Source organism: Nymphalis io, chromosome 29, assembly GCF_905147045.1.
Source record: "Nymphalis io chromosome 29, ilAglIoxx1.1, whole genome shotgun sequence".
NCBI classification, from domain to species: Eukaryota; Metazoa; Arthropoda; class Insecta; order Lepidoptera; family Nymphalidae; genus Nymphalis; species Nymphalis io.
In genome coordinates, this window is record NC_065916.1 from 836,106 (window position 1) to 857,968 (window position 21,863).

The 21,863-nt window shown below is 38.4% G+C and overlaps 1 protein-coding gene across 2 annotated transcripts in view; it reads left to right on the forward strand.

The window, feature by feature from the left end:
* The window catches only part of LOC126779450 (unextended protein-like), a 40,877-nt gene extending 19,691 nt beyond the window's left edge, over positions 1 to 21,186 (forward strand). The window contains exons 2-16 of one of the 2 annotated variants that reach the window (XM_050503417.1): positions 2,337 to 2,852; positions 3,714 to 3,816; positions 6,247 to 6,819; positions 7,346 to 7,462; positions 7,612 to 7,783; positions 11,417 to 11,608; positions 11,897 to 12,043; positions 12,284 to 12,424; positions 13,331 to 13,470; positions 13,911 to 14,037; positions 14,593 to 14,722; positions 15,147 to 15,243; positions 15,850 to 15,939; positions 18,865 to 18,927; positions 19,387 to 21,186. In XM_050503417.1, the coding sequence (XP_050359374.1) occupies positions 2,337 to 2,852; positions 3,714 to 3,816; positions 6,247 to 6,819; positions 7,346 to 7,462; positions 7,612 to 7,783; positions 11,417 to 11,608; positions 11,897 to 12,043; positions 12,284 to 12,424; positions 13,331 to 13,470; positions 13,911 to 14,037; positions 14,593 to 14,722; positions 15,147 to 15,243; positions 15,850 to 15,939; positions 18,865 to 18,927; positions 19,387 to 19,518 (2,740 nt within the window). In that variant the 3' untranslated portion in view covers positions 19,519 to 21,186. The remainder of the gene's footprint in view (positions 1 to 2,336; positions 2,853 to 3,713; positions 3,817 to 6,246; positions 6,820 to 7,345; positions 7,463 to 7,611; positions 7,784 to 11,416; positions 11,609 to 11,896; positions 12,044 to 12,283; positions 12,425 to 13,330; positions 13,471 to 13,910; positions 14,038 to 14,592; positions 14,723 to 15,146; positions 15,244 to 15,849; positions 15,940 to 18,864; positions 18,928 to 19,386) is intronic. The other variant, XM_050503418.1, reaches the window with a different exon arrangement.
* The last annotated feature ends 677 nt before the right edge of the window (positions 21,187 to 21,863 follow it).

Consider the following 21,863-nt stretch of genomic DNA (forward strand, 5'->3'; position numbering starts at 1 on the left):
ATGAATAATGTCCCAGGATATTATTATTATTCTTTTTAAATAATAAATAACAATGTAAGAGAAAAAAAACGATTATTGAATCTAAACTTAAATATATCGAGTTATAAATATACTCTGTTACAATTCACGTATGATAAAATTCGTGTACAGTGTCGTCGGCTTAATAGAAACGGCCACGTGTGTTCTACTGAAATGTTTTCAGCGCCAAATGCGTCACGACTCCGTCACGGTCGAGCCGTGAATGAAGTGAAACTACTTTATTTATTACACACGTAATACCGTCTAACCGAACGTCTGATTGATCGTCCGAAATGCCGGCGACCTTATAGACGTTACAACGCGGCGGTTCAGTTAAACACTGATCTCTCTTTCTGTCGTCATCGATTTGACATTCGAAAGAAGGAGACACGGCATTGTTTAACTAATCACGAGAAGAACGATTATCAGTAAGGACGTTTGTGCATCTGTTTGTACACACTTGTGCGCTATTGGCTAATCTCTCATGATTGATTTCCGCAGCCCAAAACGGTAAAGAGTACATCATTTATTTATTTATTTATATATTTGGGATTACCAACATAATACAATAATAATTACAAACTAATAGGTAACACATAAAAAAAAAAAAAACTAAAAAAACAATTGGCCAAAATGGCGCTTTACTGTTTTCCATTGACGATATATGAATCAAGAACAGAACTATTGGTTCTGTATTGTCGTATCTTTATATTCTTTGTATATATTAAATAAAAAAAAAAAAAAAAAAAAAAAAAAAAAACGAAAGATAGGAAAAAACCTAGGAAGCTTAGAATAGCGAGACCTGGTCGTTATGTATGTTTCTATGTATACGTTCGCCCGTCGTAACAAACGCAACTCCATTCGACGTTATCCGCTCTATTAAACTAAACAGAATAATTTACCAACGATAAAAAAATAACAAAATAAATTATAACTCTCAAAATTAACTGATATTCATTATTTAATGTCACGCGTCGACATATATATATATATAACTCACTGTGCGCGCAATCATACTAATATTATGAATGCTTGTTAGGAAGGATGGGTAGATTCTTTGTCTCTTTCACGCCAAACTATTATAATATATTTGAATGAAATTTGGAAAGAGATGGCTTATACCGAGACTTAACGTAGACCACCTAACACCTAGCCTCCCCACGAGCTTCACATGGGTCGAAGCTAGTACGCTTAATAAGGGATACAAAGTTTTCTCTCTACGTATTAATAAATAGATAATTAAAACGGAAAGTGTTATTTTATTCTTCTTTCATGTAACATTTAGACTGTAGTGGTCGGAAAAGTTCAAGTCCGTCCAAAAAACTAGGAAAGAAGCTAATATAGTAATATGCTGAGGTCATATGAGTGGTTATAACAGATACAGTAACAGCCTGTTAATGTCCCACTGCTGGGCTAAGGCCTCTTCTCCCTTTTGAGGAGATGGTTTTGAGCTTATAACACCACGCTGATATCCAATGCGGGTTGGTGGAATACACATGTGACAGAATTTCAATGAAATTAGACACATACAGGTTTCCTCACGATGTTTTCCTTCACCGCGTGAATCTTAACCCACGTTTGTGTTTGAACCCACTATCATTGGTTAAGATTCACGAGTTACCACTTGGCCATCTCGGTTTTGGTATAACAGATACAACTGCCTTCAAATAAACGGCAATATTTTTTTGAAAATATATTTTATAAATAAATAAAGATGCTTCTAACGACACTTAGAAGATATGCGAGATAAGATGCACATATATACATATAAATAGTCTACGGAGAATTTGTACTCTATGTAATTTGATAAGACCAAAATATATAAAAAATAATATTTAATCATATTCATAAATCTAGCCATGAAAATATTGTTATAGTGAAAAAAAAATCAAAAGCTCGTTTATCTAATCATATAAAACTATCAATGAAATATTTATAGTTTATTTATCAGTAACAGCCTGTTAATGTCCCACTGCTGGGCTAAGGCTTCCTCTCCCTTTTGAGGAAAAGTTTTGGAACTTATTCCACCACGCTGCTCCAATGCGGGTTGGTAGAATACACATAAGGCAGGATTTCAATGAAATTAGACATATGCAGGTTTCCTCACGATGTTTTCCTTCACCGTCAAGCACGAGATGAATTATAAACACAAATTAAGCACATGAAAATTCAGTGGTGCTTGCCCGGGTTTGAACCCACGATCATCGGTTAAGATTCACGCGTTCGAACCACTGGGCCATCTCGGCTTTCAAACTGCTTTATTTATCAAAAAAACAAAAATATAGACCATGATATTAACTAAACATCCTCGTTCGCAGGTTAGAAGATATCAAAGAACGCAGCAATGATTTACAAGAAACACGCACGAAATGGGCCGAACTATCTCACGATATAGTTGTCAATTATCTCAACGTAAGGAGACCAAGTAAAGAAGAAGCCGATGATATAGAAGTGTTCATACGAGATAAATACTATCCGTTAAACAGCATCCGTGATATTGATAACGATTTAAACGAAATCAAATACAAAAAAAATGAAAATGAAATTTTAAAGAACGTAGATAGACGTGACGTTCGATTGCTAAACGATAGAAGGAAACGAGAGATAATAAAGGATATGCGAATCAATGATAAAGACAAAGACGGCGATATACTATCTAAACTGCCTCCAAACGATGGTATAGCAGCCAATCGTCAAGTTCGTGATTTTTCCAGTGTAAGGGGTACAGATCAAATAAATATAGATGGTATTAGGATTGAGGATTCGGATAAAGAGCCTAAAATCGTTGAAGATGGTATACCGAGTGTGTTAGGGGAATCTAAAGTTGTACTTAGGTAAGTAATTATTGCAATGGAGGTGAGCCAGAAGTTTTTGGATGATGGACGGGCAAATAGGCCAACTGATGCTAAGCAGTCACGACTGCCAATAGACATTGGCATTGTAAGAAATGGTAACCATCACTTACATCGCCAATGCGCTACCAACCTTGGGAACTAAGATGTTATGTCCCTTGTGCCCGTAGTTACTCAACCTTCAAACCGGAACGCAACGATACTAACTATTGCTGTTTAGTGGTACAATATATGATGAGTGGGTGGTGGGGTCAGCCAGTATAATTACAGGCGACCACATAAAATACAAAAAAAAAAAAATAATATCATAAAAATAAATATTAAATAACAATACAAAAAAAAAAACATTTTTCAAAGATATTTTGTCCAACTTACATATGTACAATAGTTAATCATTTTATTGCCTTAAAACTAAACAGATTCCAATAATGAGAATTGTTTTTAAATATTTCCAAATTTATAAAGTCAAGACAATAAATAACTTATTCAATAATGTATTTACTCGTTGGTAGGGCTTTGTGCAATCCCGTCTGGATAGGTATATAGGTTTCATGATATATTCTACCTCCAAGCATCAATACAGTATTGTTGTGTCTTGAAGACTGAGTGAGGCATAACTTCAGGCACAATAGACCCATTTCAGATCCCAAAGTTGGTGGCGTATTGGTAATGTAAGGGATGATTCATATTTATTACAATACTAGTCTTTATACGGGTTTTGGCCACTTAACATCAGGGGAGTGTTACTTAATACAATAATAAAGAAAGAAACGTATTTCTTCAATATTACAACCGGACGAAGTGTTTCGTAATGTGTCAGGGTTATATTCTTATCGTTTTCAGACTGTTCGGTCAAGGTTTGACAGAAAAATCGGTGATCGCGTTCACGCTCGACCCTCTGCCGTTCGGGCAACCTTGCAAGTTCCTTCTGAAAGGCGAATACTTGGTACGTACGCTTACTAGTAAACGTAGCTTAGCGACTAAGTTAGATATTGTTTTTTTTCTCTTTCTGCCATCATTTTTTTTTTTATATTTGCCGGGAGGGCAAATGACTCTACTCAACCTGATGGTAAGTGGTAGTAGAGTCCAAACGCGACGACAGCCAGTACAGATAGGAAAAACGTTCTGCACTAGCCATAGATGATCATGATGATGATCATCATCATCATCACCATGATCTGACTTTCGAAAGAAAAAGACGTAGCATTGTGTAACTAATCACCCGCTAGTTACAGTAGTTGTATTTATATTTGTTTGCATATTAATAATCTTCAATATGGCGATTTTGTTTACTAATATTTTGACTCCTTTGATAAGTAAGTCTTGTATATAAAAATGCTTTTTTTTTGTTTCGTATTGTTCTATTTATGAAGTGTAGAGGTTAAGAAGAATCTTCAAGTGTAAACGGTCCCTAAATGTCTCTAAATGTATGATAGATAACGCTACGGAATCTAGAAGTTGTTTAAAGGAACACGCTAATACTTGGGAGAGTGAAACGGAATTAGAGAGAGTAAGATAGATATGAAAAAAGATATTCTAGAAAGTTCTGGCACCCATATTCCATTACGCTAAACATTTTTTCTGTTGAAGATCCATACTAGATATTTCTGTCTCCTCCTCATAGTCCAGATATAATAACTCGATTCATTCTCAAGTGAAATGGTAACAACCGACTTATGCTGATATGCTATTTTGATGCGTGTATTATTGAAATGTTATAATCATAATGGTCAATGTCGCATATCATGTCCGATGTTTCACGACCGGGCCGTTTGGCGTGGTTGGTGGATTGCCTTTCACGCCGAAGGTTTTGGGATCGATTCCCACCCAGGACAGACATTTGTGTGCATGAACACGTCTGTTTGTCCTGAGTCTGGGTGTAATTATCTATATAAGTATGTATTGACAAACGAAAAATAGTATATGAAGTATATCAGTTGTCTGGTTTCCATAGTACGAGCTCTGCTTAGTTGGGGATCAGATGGCCGTGTGTGAATAATGTCCCAGGATATTATTATTATTATTAGAATAGCTCTACTGTCAGAGATGGGCTATTTTTAATATTAAAAAGTAATTGCAATGCAAGGCTGCTATCTAGATTTAATGTAATTTATTTTTTCTTCATAGTTTCGTTGTCATAACAAACATGTTTAAATTTAAAAACTTAAAGTTTTTATTTCGTACATAAAAGAAAATATTTTTATTAGTTACGATGATACTAAAAAAATTATTATAATATAAAATACATCAAACAATCGCTTTGGCTGTTTTATTTGATGCGAAATTGAAATGGGCGTTCTAGTATTATGTAAGCACTTTTTTGTTATTCTTTTTTCTTTTTTGTTATGTTTGAGGACTTATGTATGTATATAGTATGTATTTATATCATATACTTGTAATTTTGTATGTACTGATAATATACTTTTTTTATTGATATATAATATGTGTATTTTAATATTTACATTTGTTTATTGGTTTTGTTTTAATTAAATATTTCATTCATACCACCACCTACCTCATATCCTATCTGTTACTCACTCCGTTGGTTGCCTGGAAGAGATCGCTATGTAGAGATAAGGTCGCCATAATTGTACATTTATTAAGGCAGTATACATGTTTTGTATTTTTCTCTTTGTGGTGTGGTGTACAATAAAGTATAAAGTAAAGTAAGCACGATCTATATATGTAAAAGAATAACTGTCTGACTGACATAACAACACACAGACCACGCTACTGGAGCTAACAGTGAGTGAGCCAGTGTAATTACAGGCACAAGGAACATAACGTCTTAGTTCCCAAGGTTGGTGGCGCATTGGTGATGTAAGCGATGGTTAACATTTCTTACAATGCCAATGTCTAAGGGCGTTTGGTGACCACTTACTATCAGGTGGCCCATATGCTCGTCCGCCTTCCTATTCCTATTCTATAACACCATGAAAATTTTCATATGGGTTCTTTCAACACAGTGGGCTAATACATAAAACTCGAGACTCCATTCGGGTTTTTTTTAACGAAATGGATATACTTGTGATTATTAAATAATGGCAATGCACCTGCAAGTTCTCAGGCTTTGCAGGCGTCCATGGGTGGTAGTCACTTTTCATCTGATGGACCTTCTGTTTGCCTTCTTTCTTGCCTTCAGTATTTTTTTAATCATAATAATAAGAATTGAGTAATTCATTATAGTTTACTTTGTCATTGTCATATTCATTATATCGTTTCATTTGTCAGAAAAAGTAAAAAAATAAATTTAAAATAAAACAGTCACCTAATGCTTACATAATACTTGAATGACTCAAAGAAAAAAAATACCGCTTAATGACCTAGAAGTATTCCATAGCATTTGTCCACGAAGTCACGCGTAATTCCTTTTCAGGCGGTGGAAGGATCAGTGACTCAGAGGTCAGCGTTATTCGACATAACCACCCCATCTCCACTGATCGCTTCGAAGCTATACATATGTACGAAAAATTTGAAACCGGGCATCAGCGATCCTGAAGACGACGAGGAGAAATTTTCTCACCAAGGAACCGAGCATTGGAAGGTTATCGCGATCCACAGCAAGCTATTGCCGCTATGGGTTTCATTGACCCTAATTTTGGTCTGTCTAACGTTCTCTGCTCTATTCTCTGGTTTGAACCTTGGTCTCATGTCGTTAGACAGGACGGAACTGAAGATCATATCGAACACAGGCACAGAACAGGAGAGGAAGTACGCGAGAGCGATCATGCCAGTCCGTGATCATGGCAACTATTTACTGTGCAGCATCCTGTTGGGGAATGTGGCTGTTAATTCGACCTTCACGATTCTATTGGACGAACTGACGTCTGGATTGTTCGCTGTTATATTTTCGACTCTCTCGATCGTTTTGCTCGGCGAGATAACGCCTCAAGCGATATGTTCGAGACACGGGCTCATGGTTGGCGCGAAAAGTATTATGATAACTAAAGTAAGTCACTTTTTCAATACAATCGTTTCGTTGTCAAATTATAGTAGAATTTTTTTTGTATACCGTCCCAATAGCAGGAAGAGTTAAAACTATATATAAAACTTATATATAATGTTATATACATTTATTCCATGCGATTTGCTAATAGCTCTACTGTTATGTACTACAAACCGTTCTCCCACTGCTGGGCTAAGGCCTCCGCTCCCTTTTTTTGAGGAGAAGGTATGGAGCTTATTCGACCACGCTGCTCCAATGTAGGTTGGTGGAATACACATGTGGCAGAATTTCAGTGAAATTAGATACATGCAGGTTTCTTCACGATGTTTTCCTTCACTATCAAGCACGAGATGAATTATAAACACAAATTAAGCACATGAAAATTCAGTGGTGCTTGCCCGGATTTGAACCCACGATCATCGTTTAAGATTCACACGTTCTAACTTCATTTTACATTCAAAACTAAATTTAAAATAGAAGTAACATCGTAATTACATAAGGAGTATGTATGTAATACATTTTTTTTCAGGCAGTTATGGCCCTGACCGCTCCCCTGGCGTACCCGGTGAGCAAACTCCTCGACTACTTCCTCGGCGAGGAGATTGGTAACGTCTACAACAGGGAACGTCTCAAGGAGTTGGTCAAGGTATGTTATTTTTATATATTTATTATATCCGCAAAGGCAGCTCCAATACTTCTCAAAAAACAGAGGACTTAGCCCAGTCATTTAAGAAGTAACAAGAGTGAATTTCATTTTAATTAATATTATAATCGTTTATTTGTCAATCTGTGCAGGTAACAACAGGTGTCAACGATTTGGACAAGGACGAGGTGAACATCATATCCGGTGCCCTGGAACTACGCAAGAAGACGGTATCCGACGTGATGACGAAGCTGGAGGACGTGTTCATGCTGCCCATCACTTCTGTGCTGGACTTCGAGACTATGTCGGAGATTATTAAGTCTGGTGAGTGTTATGCTATTAAGTGACAAAGTGTATGAGCAAAGGGAAGTCTGGTGGAAATATTGGACTTATTTAGATAGGTTAGGGTATTTATTTAAAGAAAAATTATACTGGGGGTGAATATTCCAACCACAGCAACAGTAAAGACAAATAAACATCATTGATCTTGAATTGACGGAACATCATTGGTCGAGACCTCGAATGATCTATTATGGATTGTAATTATCTATATAAGAATGTATTTACAAAGGAAAAGTAGTATATGTAGTATACCAGTTGTCTGGTTTCCACAGCACAAGCTCTGGACAAGCTTAATTTGGGATCAGATGGCCGTCCATAGCACAAGCTCTGGACAAACTTAATTTGGGATCAGATGGCCGTCCATAGCACAAGCTCTGGACAAGCTTAATTTGGGATCAGATGGCCATCCATAGCACAAGCTCTGGACAAACTTAATTTGGGATCAGATGGCCGTCCATAGCACAAGCTCTGGACAAACTTAATTTGGGATCAGATGGCCGTCCATAGCACAAGCTCTGGACAAACTTAATTTGGGATCAGATGGCCGTGTGTGAGTAAAGTCAGAGGATATTATTATTATAATTATATTTTTATTTTACATTTCCTCTCGTATGAGGTAACAAAAACCTAAACACACGGGCCGTAGCCAAGCGCGAGTGGGATCTATGTGATTGTATATGAATATGAGATAGACGAAGTCGTAAGGAACTTGCGAGTGAGGCGGCACGTGTTCAGGATGATTGCCTTTTTTAGTATTATTATTATTATGAATTCGCGAAAAAATGACGTCATGAATATCGGCGAAGTCGTTATCGAGACTTTTGAAGTAAAACTAAAGTGTATATATAAGTTGAGTAATAGCGAAACTATTAATAATATATAATAATAATAATAATATCCGGGAACATTTTTCACACACGGCCATCTGATCCCAAATTAAGCTTGTACAGAGCTTGTACTATGGAAACCAGACAACTGATATACTACATATACTACTTTTCTTTTTGTAAATACATACTTATATAGATAATTACACAGACTCAGGACAAACAGACATGTTCATGCACACAAATGTCCGTCCTGGGTGGGAATCGAACCCACAACCTTCGGCGTGAAAGGCAAGTGTTCTACCAACCACGCCAACCGGCTCGTCATCTATTACACTTAACTTTTACATACAACTTATTATATAATATATAAAGATGTATTAATCGAGAACTGTTCGTAGTGCATAATACAGCAGAGCTGTTAGCGAATCGCGTGGAATATATAAATGTGTGCTTCGTTTATATCTACTGTTAATTAAAATGGCTTGACGTAACGAAGCCTTTCTTAATCGCATGAAAAACTCGATACGTGTTTCCCCCAACGTGAATTGGTTCCCTACCGATTTCATCGGAGTCCTAAGGCGAGGTCCGGCCTCACAGGAGGCACCCTTAGGACGTCCGTCTCTCTTGAGCTCTGTGTGGCTCCTAACATCCGGCTGAGTTCAACTCGCCCATCCCGCCCGGTGACGCTGTAGAGGCCAGTAATGCCAAAAGTAATACACAATCCGAAAAAAAAAATAAACGTGAATTGGGGGGTATGTGGGACTCGCCTAGTTCGCCCCGAACATCGGAATACCCACTAAAAAACAGCGATACCGTCTCCGGCTTTGGGTGGTGGGAGGAGCTTGCGTTAACTGATTTCATTATGAAATTTAAATATGCCGTGTTGTGCAAGCACGCAACGTCGACGGTGACAGAACCATGAATTAATGGTGGTTTAATTTTAGTTTTCCGCGTTGGATGACGTCCAATCGTGTAACGTAAACAATTTCTAAACATAGCCCACTTCGCTGGTATGCGAAACCATTTATTGTGTAATTATTTTATTTATTAAATACTTTATAATACGTATTAGAAGAAAAAATGCGCGTCTACCGTACACGTTTTTAGAAGTGGTGGTCTATAAATGTCCCACTGCCACCTTAGCCCACTAAGGTCTCATCTCCTTTATGTTAAGAAGGTATTGGAGCAACACGCTGCTCCAAATTGGCAGTTTTTCGTTCGCTACGTGTTACCTTCATCGCAGAGCGCGTGATGAATCATAAACACAAATTATGTAGATGAAAATTAAGTGGTCGATATCGGCTTACGGAGGTCACGGTAGCCGTGAAACATCTTAAATATATAGCTCTCTTTTTCTATCACTGCGTCATATCTATTTCCTCTCTCATGTAACTAAATGTACCTAAACGTAACACAACCTTGACATTTTACTACCAATACAATAGACCCAATTTAGTAGTAACAGCCTGTTAATGTCCCACTGCTGGACTAAGGCCTCCTCTCCCTTTTTGAGGAGAAGGTTTGGAGCTTATTCCACCACGCTGCTCCAATGCGGGTTGGTGGAATACACATGTGGCAGAATTTCGATGAAATTAGACACGTGCAGGTTTCCTCACGATGTTTTCCTTCACCGAAAAGCACGAGATGAATTATAACAGAAATAAAGCACATGAAAATTCAGAGGTACTTGCCCGGGTTTGAACCCACGTTCATCGGTTAAGATTCACGCGTTCTTACCACTGGGCCATCTCGACTTCAATCAGTTTAGTGCAAAACACAAAAAAAAAATACAGATTAAATAAAAAATTTAATTATTAATATGTACTTTGAAAATTAACTATATCTTTTTTTATCCTTAAGATAACATTATAAATGCGAAAGTGTGTTTGTTTGTTACGCTTTTACGTCAAAACTACTCAAAGGATCATGATAAAATTTTGGTACAGAAAAGCACATAAGGTACCTAACATTGCAAACCCCCCCCCCCCACCTAAAACTTTATCAGGAATGACTATCGTTGACAATCAGCTTCATATTTTTAATTTTCGCGAATGTCGTTCAACCTTCACGCGGCAAAGTGATTCATCGCTAATATCTCATGTAAATCGGTGACGTCATTGGCGTTAACACGGTAAGTGGTATTTATTTCGGAACGATGATACCATATTTTGTCTGAAGTGTTTTTTTTTTTAATATTTGTGAATAGTTAAGCGTGTAGAGGGGTTTTTTTCAGCCGTTAATACCCCGTGAAATATCAAGATGATCGGTTTAGTATTTAAGACGTGACAGAATAATACGTGAACTCACTTTTGCATTTGTAACAATAGTTAGGATAGGTAGGCGAACTGGCAACTGGGTGATGTTACGTGGTCACCACCGCCCATAGACATTTGCGACGTTGCCTGCTTCACATAATAAGGATTTAACATAAAACGTTTCTGTCATACTCGGATCACATCACTAAAGTTTAATCATAATCGGTTGAATAGTTGATGAACGTATAACATTCACTTTTATTTATTTGACGAAGATGTATTGACTTGCTCTTGCTCGCTTACCATTACGGGGAACACGGAAAGCCGTAAGCCTCGATTTGATTGACTATACTACCTCTCTCGACTTCGCTAGGGTTAAAAAAAATAATATATATATGCTCTTTAAACAATAACATATAAACATTCGTTAACCGGTTTAAACTGGTTAGCGTGTTTATAATTTAACTCATATCAGACCGTTACGTTAAAATTATATATAAATAAAGTCGATTGTGACCTCCCCCTCCCAGGTTACTCCCGCATCCCGGTGTACGAGGCTAATCGCGAGAATATAGTGACGGTGCTGTTCATCAAGGACCTGGCCTTCGTCGACCCCGACGACAACACGCCACTGAGGACCCTCTGCCAGTACTACCAGAACCCGTGCAACTTCGTCTTCGAGGATGTCACCCTGGATATTATGTTCAAGCAGTTCAAAGAAGGTGGGTGTTAGACTGCTTCGTTGGTCTAGTGGCTAGATATAAATGCGCAAAACTCGAGGTCCAGGCTTCAAACCCCAGGTCTGGCCTATAAAAAGTAATTAGAATTCTCTGTCGATGATTCTCAGTAGCAGTCCGGAGTCTGGAAGTTGTAACTGTGTTCCGTGCCTCAGAAAGCACGTAAAGCCGTTGGTCCTGCGCCTAAACGTCCGTATATATATAAGGCCTCACGCTCAAAATAAAAATGTTATTGGTGTCTATTACTTCAATTGACAAGTTCTCTTTGTCCAGGTCACAAGGGTCACATGGCGTTCGTCCATCGGATCAACAACGAAGGCGAGGGCGATCCGTTCTACCAGACCATAGGCTTGGTGACGTTGGAGGACGTCATCGAGGAGATGATACAGGCGGAGATAGTGGACGAGACGGATGTGTTCAGTGAGTACCGGCGACCAAAATGGGGTGTGTCAAGTCCTTTACACCCCTATGATGAAATTACATTCGCTAATTCTAACTGGTACCAAGCTTACCACGCAACTCGAATGGATACACATAGAGAAGTTTTTTTACTAGAAACATTCAGATTTCCTCAGAATGTTTTCCTTCACCGCCGAGCACCAGATGAATTATAAACACATATATATATATTATAAAATAATTTTATTTTTCACGTTTCAGTGGACAATCGTACGAAACGCCGTCGCAAACGACCCATGCACAAGCTCCAGGACTTCGCAGCGTTCGCGGAGAGGCACGAGCATCAGCGCATTCATATTTCCCCACAACTCACCCTGGCCACGTTTCAATTCCTCAGCACGAGTGAGTAATCAACCTCAAGGAGTTCTACCTAAGATAGAGCTGTCGCGGTAGTATGAGCACGCGATACCATGACGCCCCACGATAAGATGAAGTGGGTAACGCTGGATTTTTAGTGACTAATTCGGTGCGCTAGGGCGCACTAGTCTAGATGGCCCAGTGGTAAGAACGCGTGAATCTTAACCGATGATCATGGGTTCAAACCCGGGCAAGCACCACTGAATTTTCATGTGCTTAATTTCTGTTTATAATTCATCTCGTGCTTTTCAGAGGAGGAAAACATCGTGAGGAAACCTGTATGTGTCTAATTTCATCGAAATTCTGCCACATGTGTATTCCACCAACTTGCATTGGAGCAGCGTGGTGGAATAAGCTCTAAACTTTCTCCTCGAAAAGGGAGAGAAGGCCTTAGCCCAGCAATGGGATATGTACAGGCTGTTACTGTACTATTACTGGGCGCACTAAAAGTTCTAAGCACCGGCGAGTCCCACTTACCTCCCCCCAGCTTCATGTGAGGGGAATCGCGTAAAAGCGTTTTTTCATTGAGGTATAAAGGGACGGTCGGCGCACCACATTGAAAATGAATGCAAAAGATTAATAAGTATAATAATAATAAAGTTTATTTAATAATAAATTACAAATGGTACGTACTAAAATATAACATTATACGTAGCATTAACTAAAAACTGTGTTTTTGCTTTGATTTTATTTGCTCTCGATTAGGATTAGTGCAAAAGTTTATTGTTTGGGTAGTGTAAGCGATTTGACAAATACCTCGTGTCTTTCATTTTGAAGGGCCAATAATTTTAAGCACAACGAAATATGTACATGTAGAAGCGATTGACCATGTATCATTCACAGGAGTTAAAAAAAAAACAATTATATTATGGTGTTTTCGCCAACTTCCAGGCATCGAGTACTTCAGGCCAGACCTCGTGTCGGAGACGGTACTCCGTCGGCTGTTGAGGCAGGACGTCATACAGTACATCAAGATGAAGGGGAAGACGAAAAAAGAGCTCAGCACGTACATCTATCAGCAGGGAAAACCGGTACAGATTTTATACCTCATTTAACTTGGCCGGGTAGGTACCCCCTCCCTCATCAGATATTCTACCGCTAAACAGCAATAAATAGTATTGTTGTGTTCCAGTTTGAAGAGTGATTGAAACAGTAACTCAAGGTTAGTGGCATATTGATCATGTATGGAATGGTCAATATTTCTTACGGCGCCAATGTTTATGAGTGGTGGTGACCACTTACCATCAGGTGGCTCATTTGCCCATCCGCACACCTATAACATAAAAAAAAGTTATATTAGCCTATAATTGCTATATACTTTGTAACACTAATCTTATATATGCATTAAGAAAATGTATTTCTTAATATATAATCAATCAATTTCTATATTTGATGTCTGCCCATGAAAGCCGCATTTATCAAAAATGTATTTTAAATCTGTGTTGTGTATTGATACCTTGCCATTCTCCAGGCGGACTACTTCATGCTGGTCCTAGAGGGTCGTGTGGAGGTGAAGGTCGGCAAGGAGAACCTGGTGTTCGAAGCGGGACCGTTCACATACTTCGGCTTGCAGGCGTTGGCACAGAACCTCGGAATCGGTAGGCCTACATCTAAAGGTCAACTGGCTTGTTCGTCTGGATCCTGGATTTTAACTGTGCATAAAAAAATATTTGGTTTTTGGGTCCGAAATATTGTGAATAGTAGCGCAGAGTGGTAGTCATAAGTGCGTGCACCCCCGTGCCTCGGAAAGCACGTAAAGTCGTTGTTCTGCGCCTGAACTCTTTCCGGTTGGAGACAAAAGAGAGTGCATCTATCTGTACACACACTGGGGTACTATATTATTATCGTTAGCACAGGTTGCTAGACTTGCAAAACAATTGTTGGCAGGGCTTCGTTCAAGTCTTTATGACCACCCAATCCTAGATTTTGTCACGAAGCACCGATACTTGGCGATTCCGTGTTCGGGTTTGAAGGCCGAGTTAGCCACTAACAACAAGTACTTGGGACATAGCGTCCTGATTCCCTAGGTTGGTGGCGCATTGGTGATGGAAGGGATGGCTAATATTTCTAACACTGCCGATGCCTATGGGCGGCAAGGACCACTAATCATCAGATCGCCCATTCCTTCATACGCCACCGCGCGCGTGTTCCAGCGGAGTCCCCGTCGGCGTCGGCGCGCGGCTCGCTGCAGAACCTGAGCGTGGAGGCGATGCTGCGCACCACGTTCCTGCCCGACTACTCCGTGCGCGCCATCGCCGACCTCTACTACCTCCTCGTGCGGCGGTGACTACCTCACACACACACACACAGGCCCTCTCCTCTTTTCAGGAGAAGGTTTGGAGCTCAATCCACCGCGCTGCTCCAGTGCGGGTCGGTAGATTTTCATCCGCCAAGGCCAGGTATCCTCCCGATGCTTTCCTTGAGCTCTAAGCACGAGGCGAAATATAAACACATATTATGCACATGAAAATTTAATTGTTGAAATTCACAATCTTCGATAAAATTCGCATCTTCTATACGCGCACACATACAAAAACACACACACGCTCAAATCCACGCACGTGTATTAACAACACATTGTCGTTGAAAAACAAAGACACGCACACATTCACGCGTCTGCATTCAGACACTAAATAAATTGAAAATGTAAAAAAAAAAACTTTTATCCATACAAATAATATAATGAAGCTTTATTGCAATATTCCAGGTCCCTGTACTTAGCAGCTAAGAGGGCCACACTCATGGAGAAGGGGGCCCTATCGAAGGGTACTACGACCGAGCAATTCGATACAGAAGTCGATAAGGTAAAAGATAACATATAAATATTTTATGCTTAGTACCTAGCCTCGTTAGTCTAGTGGCTTGATGTAAGGCCGCAGACCCGGAGGTCCTGGGTTCAATTCCCAGGTCGGGTCAATAAAAAGTTTTTGGGATTTTCTGTCAGAAAATTCTCAGTAGGAGCCCGGAGTGTGGAAGTTGGAAGTGTTTACACTCCCGTGCCTCGAAAAGCACGTAAAGCCATCGGTCCTGCGCCTGAACTCTTTCCGGTCGTGTCGGATCGCCGTCCCATCGGACTATGAGAGTTAGGGATAAAAGAGAGTAATTAGGGATAATAGAGAGTGCACCTGTGTTTGCGCACACACTTGTGCACTATAGTATCTTCTGCGCAGTTGGCTAATCTCTCTTGTCTGGTCTAGAGGACATATAATATTATTTCATATCTTCGTTGCCAAGGTTGGTGACGCATTGGCGATATAAGAAATGGTTAATATTTCTCACATCGCCAATGTCTGGACGGTGGTTATCATTTACCGCCAACAATACCGTCGCTTACTTTTTTTAATCAACGGTCATTAAAATTATCCGATAACTTATATAAATAAACATTATAACCTCTTTCCTTTCTTCAGCCCTTACATCCTTCTTCCAGTACTAATCAATTACCGATAAAACTCTCTACCCCGAGTACATTGGATTTAACGGAAAACCAGGATATAACTGTTAGTATAATTAAATTTTGTTTTAAACAGTAATTGGGGAAGTTAAGTATTAAGGGGAGTAGGTAAAAAGTATCTTGTGTCATTTTCTGCATTCTATAAATTCAGAGGTGCTTGCCCGGGTTTGAACCCACGATCATCGGTTAAGATTCACGCGCTCGTACCACTGAGCCATCTCCGCTTATATCGGCCATAAAGAGAACTATAAGAAAATAATTAAAAAACTTAGCAATTTACTTAATGAGCCGATGTCATTCTGGGCACGAGGAACATGGCGTCAGGTTAGAGGCTCATTGATGACGTGATCATTGGAGGGGCTTATACGTGTATAACTGTCAGTGGATATGGTCGAACCATATGCTCGTAGCTCTAGGTTTACTTGATGGTAGGGCTTTGTGCAAGCCCAGGTAGGTACCACCCACTCATCAGATATTCAACCGCAAAACAGCATATACTATTGTTGTGTTCCGGTTCCAAGGGTGAGTGAGCCAGTGTACAGGCATAAGGGACATAATATCTTAGTTCCCAAGATTAATCGCATCTAGGTGATGTATGAAATGATCAATATATCTTACGGTGCCAAAGCCTATGGGTGATGATGACCACTTACCTACAGTATGAAAAATTCCCCTAATAACGCCTTGAAAAAAACTCTTAGTAATATACAAGTCAACAATATGAATTTCAGAATATAAAAAAATCTATTGAAATGGAACTGATACAAGGCAAAAAAAACTATAATTCGAGTTCTTCAATATCTTTAAAACGTTCAATTTCTAACATAAAAGATGAAATATCATACGAGTTAAATACATCGAAAAGTTTGCCCAACTTTCAGCCTAATGCCCAAACCGATAGCCAAGCAACGTCATCTAAATATTTGTCTGGTTGGTCGACAAACACAGATAACACAAAACAGTGGTCCCGAGAATTATTGAGAGATTCGAGCGCTGAAATTTCTACTTCTTTGAAATCAGAATCTAACAAGAGACTTATTGGTGCTAAAGATTTGGAGAATCCGCCAAATTTCACGACCAAAAGTTACGCGGACAGCGTTGATGGCAAGAGTTTCAATTTCGATGATATTTCGTCAAAGAATAAGAACTTCTACGCGAAAACGTTTAAACGTATACTCACGAACGAGCAAGATGGCGCCGAAGAAATGTACGATCCGTCCGATTTAAAACATTTGCCGAGTACGTCGAAGAGATCACGCCAGAAGTCGTCATCCCTCAGCCAAAGTGACATCACGTCTAAATCACCACGTTCAAGTAAAGACGAAGCGAAGAAAGGTCAATATATCTCTCTCTTTCTTTCTCTCCCTTTCATTCACTCATCGTTTATTCGTAACAGCCTGTGAATGTCCCACTGGGCTAAGGCCTCCTCTCCCTTTTTGAGGAGAAGGTTTGGAGCATATTCCACCACGCTGCTCCAGTGCGGGTTGGTGGAATACACATGTGGCAGAATTTCAGTGAACACATGCAGGTTTCCTCACGATGTTTTCCTTCACCGTAAAGCGCGAGATGAATTATAATTACAAATTAAGCACATGAAAATTCAGTGAAGCTTGCCCGGGCTTGAACCCACGATCATCGGTTAAGATTCACGCGTTCTTGCCGCTAGGCCATATCGGCTTTTTTTCACTTGCTTTCAATTTGAGGCATGATTGCAAAACGTATTAGATTCCATAGTTGGCAATGTTGATTCTCATATAAATATCATTTAGATGAAACAGTCGAAAAGCTCAATTATGATGACGTAGCTTTGAATGTTATAAACAACTGGTTTTTGCCCTTTGTTAGGGGGGGGGGGGGTAAGTGTTATGAACGCGTACGCAAACATTTCACAACGACCGGTTGATTAGTTATGACGTAAAAACCAACAAATAAAATCGCTTACGCAATTTTTACCATTTATTATATATTCTTAACATAGCATTATAATTATTGCCTTTGCATTATAATTATTTCAATCTATACAGATCAAAAGAGAACCCAATTTCACACTGATAAATCACTCGTAACGCTTCACGAACCAGACGATAGTAAACTAATACAAAAAGATGATAAAACGAATCGTTCTAAATACGAAAAAAACAGAAGCGACACGAATGTACGAAAAATTAAAACGGAAGACGATATTATCTGTGGTTGCCATGAAGCCAACGTACAGTTAATCGTTAATAACAATGGAAATCAAGGGAAGGAAGTCCCTTCAGATACGATAGACGAGAATAAAAAAATTGACAAACTAAATACGAGTCCAAATGAGATGAGACAGAGTAATATCGATAATTTAAAAAAAAATAACGCCCATATCGACGGTAACGCTAAACGAATCAATGACGTTCGAATTATGAATGAGTCTGAACAGATTCTGGAACAGCTGACGAAGATCATAAGACTTTTGGAGAAGAAAGATGAGACTTGAATCGTTAGTAAACTTTGTTCTTAGATCGTAGACGGTAAAACTATCCCACTGCTGGACTAAGACCTATCCTTGAGATGGCATGGAGTACGCTGCTCCAATTTGTCACATGCAGGTTTACTTGCGATGTAAGGTAAATACCGCCAAGTAAATGATGAATCCGGCTTTTTCCGCGTGTTAGGGGGGAGGTGCTAGGTACCCTTTATCCTTTTCTGTATTCCTGACATGTATTAAATATGTTTTCATCTCTTAACTGCTGGTTATTTAATACGTGAAACCGTAAAAAATAAACAATTTTTTTTATAGAATAGGAAGCCCACCACTTACCATCAGGTGGCCCAGATGCTCGTCCGGTCACCAACGCCCATAGACATTGGCATTGTAAGAAATGTTAACCATCGCTTATATCGCCAATGCGCCACGAAACTTGGGAACTAAGATGTGAGGTCGGTGTTCCATTTGTAAAATATTCATATTTCCATTTTTTTTTTTTTTTTTTAGTTATTGGAATCGGTGGACGAAGATATAAGCATCAGTGGTGAGCACAAGACTCCTTCGAGACAGGTAATGTTACTATAAATATTAACTTATTATATAAGTATGTTTTACAAAAGAAAAGTAGTATATCAGTTGTCTGTTTTCCATAGTACGAGCTCTGTACAAGCTTAGTTTGGGATCAGATGGCCGTGTGTGAATGATGTCCCAGGATATTATTATTATTATATATGGCGCATATTTTTTAAAAGACTTATTCTTATTAGGTTCACTCCATGTTTCAAAGTTAAAGTGAAAACTTTGTTGGCTTATGTTAGACTTATTTTGTTATCAAATGTTTATGTACCATACTATGCTGCATGTTTCCAAAAGTAAATAATACAGCAGAGCTATTTGCGAATCACATAATGTAAATCTAATATTTATCTTTTCTGACATTACATAGTGATATGGATTATTACACTCTTAAACATAAAATGCATTACATAAAAAAATTCTTAAGAAGTCTTTCGATGGTAACACTGGCAGGTGTCCCCCCACCCCCCTCCCGTGTCCGCGTCGCCCGTGACGCGCTCGTCGTTCGCGTCCCGCACGTCTCCGGAGCGGCAAGGAGCGTACCCAGCCCAGGAGGACGAACAGGAGAAGTTGTTGAAGCATTAGTGGTAACCCAAAGGTATATAGCAGGATCGCATATTGTCACAACAGCTGATTACATATAAACTTTATATATTTAAGTAATATATAAACAATGTTTCCATTTTAGGTCTATCCTGTGTAAGAAATGATAATTAAATTAATTTCTAGTGGACGGATTTTGAGCAAGCCATAAGGGTTATTACCCTGAAGTGTCGGTCAGTGAGCCAGTGTACCAACAAGAGATATATCATCTTATATATCATGGTTGGTAGGCTCGGTATAGAGAATAAATAATAGTTCTTACATTAATATGTCTATGGGTGGTGATCATAAACAATCAGCGAACCTTTTGCTTATCTGTATTTGTAATAATTGGGTTAAAGCAAAGATTTTTTTAAAGAAAGTTTTGTTAATTAAAAAAAAATGTGTGTAATCTTTAATTGTTAACAAATGGTCAAAATGATAAATCCTCCCTAAGCTTACATAATACTTAAACACCCCCATTTTATTCATAATTAAATAGGTCTGGTATTGCTGCTGGCAGTTTTTTTTGGAATATATATTTTATAGAATAGAATAGGAAGGTGGACGAGCATATGGGCCACCTGATGGTAATGGATGGTAGTGGTCACCAACGCCCATAGACATTGCATATACATAGCATTGTAAGAAATGTTAACCATCGCTTACATCACCAATGCCCCACCAACCTTGGGAACTGAGATGTTATGTTCCTTGTGCCTGTAATTACACTGGCTCACTCACCTTTCAAACCGGAACACAACGATACCAAGTACTGCTGTTTTGCGGTAGAATATCTGATGAGTGGGTGGTACCTACCCAGACGAGCTTGCACAAGGCTCTACCACCAGTGAAATATAAATGGATGATACCCACCTAGACAGGCTTGCTCATAGTCCTACCACCAAGTGATATGTCGATACCTCCTTATATACCAAAACAAGCTATGTACCTCAGTATTTACAATACGGTCTCATTCCTAATCATTATATACATATTTATTTCACTTAATTTCTTAATATACATGGATAAAATGTTTTTTTTTTTTAATGTATTAGAAATTAATAGGCAAATTTTGTCACTTAAAAAAATTTATCGCCAAATTTTTTTTATACATAATCTAAACAGGTGGTAGTTTTAAGCCCATTGAGTGTATTTACAAAACGATCCGTTTTGCTTACGAACAGGATCCGATTTAGGCTTGGAGGGCCTGGAGACATAACGATGTCCAGTGTAATTAAAAAAAGAAAACAATTATTTATGATTATGTCTCTTGTACCTTTACTCCTGTACACTGCTTCACTGACCCTTCAAACCTGAACACCGCAATACTAAGTCTTGCTGTTTAGCGGTAGAATATCTGATAGGTGGGCAGTACCCGGACGGGCTTAGACAAAGCCCTTCCATCTAAAGTAATTTCTTATCTTCAAAAATTATATCATACAGTAAAGGCCCCTTTCTTCCATAAATACAGCCCGTACAGATAATCAAATTGTGCGATTAATTTTAACATTTTTTTACTGAAATTTTACTATCTTTATACATTTGCATTACTGTCCGTAAGCAGAACGAAGCGTTTCGTGAATATAGCAACGGACGGTTAGACAAAAATCGCCAAATTACATACGGTCAACAATCGTCCGTTATTATATTATTTAAAGTTTTGACAAGTTTTTTAGGGAAAAATATTTAAAATGATAGTAAACAAAAAAAAACTTTATCGCAATTTTCTCTTCTATCTACAAAATAGAACAAAATAAAATTAATATATTTCGACCAATATAGTGAAATCGTTACAAACACATAATTCAAGAGGCCTTAGCAATTGCAGGGTCTCTGTCGTTAATAGAACGAGATTCGCATTAGGGCCCCCCGATAACAGGGGGCCTCGATTATAAATTCATTTTTAAAATCTAAGAATCGGAAGTGAAATACAATTGCACAACAGACTCTTTCCTCGAAACCCCCCCAGGGGTCTAGTCTTAACAAATTATTTAAACGGTTATTTACTTAAAAGAAGTCCCCCTCTCGCGGCGTAACTTAATATTAACAATAATTCCGTCATTAATTCTAGTTTAAATAACGGATTATATAAGAATATGTTACTATAGCAATGTAATGATTTATTTATATAATGTTAGCGAATACAATTATTATGATTTTTTTTTTCTTTAAAATTTTATAATAAAAAAGAGCCACACAATATTAATTTTAGATTTTTTTTTTATTTCCATGAATATTTGGTTTTATTTATTTAGTATTTTATATAGATTATTCGTATAATCGATTCAAAAATGGAATATTCTTTACATATGTAATATATATATATATATATATATATATATATA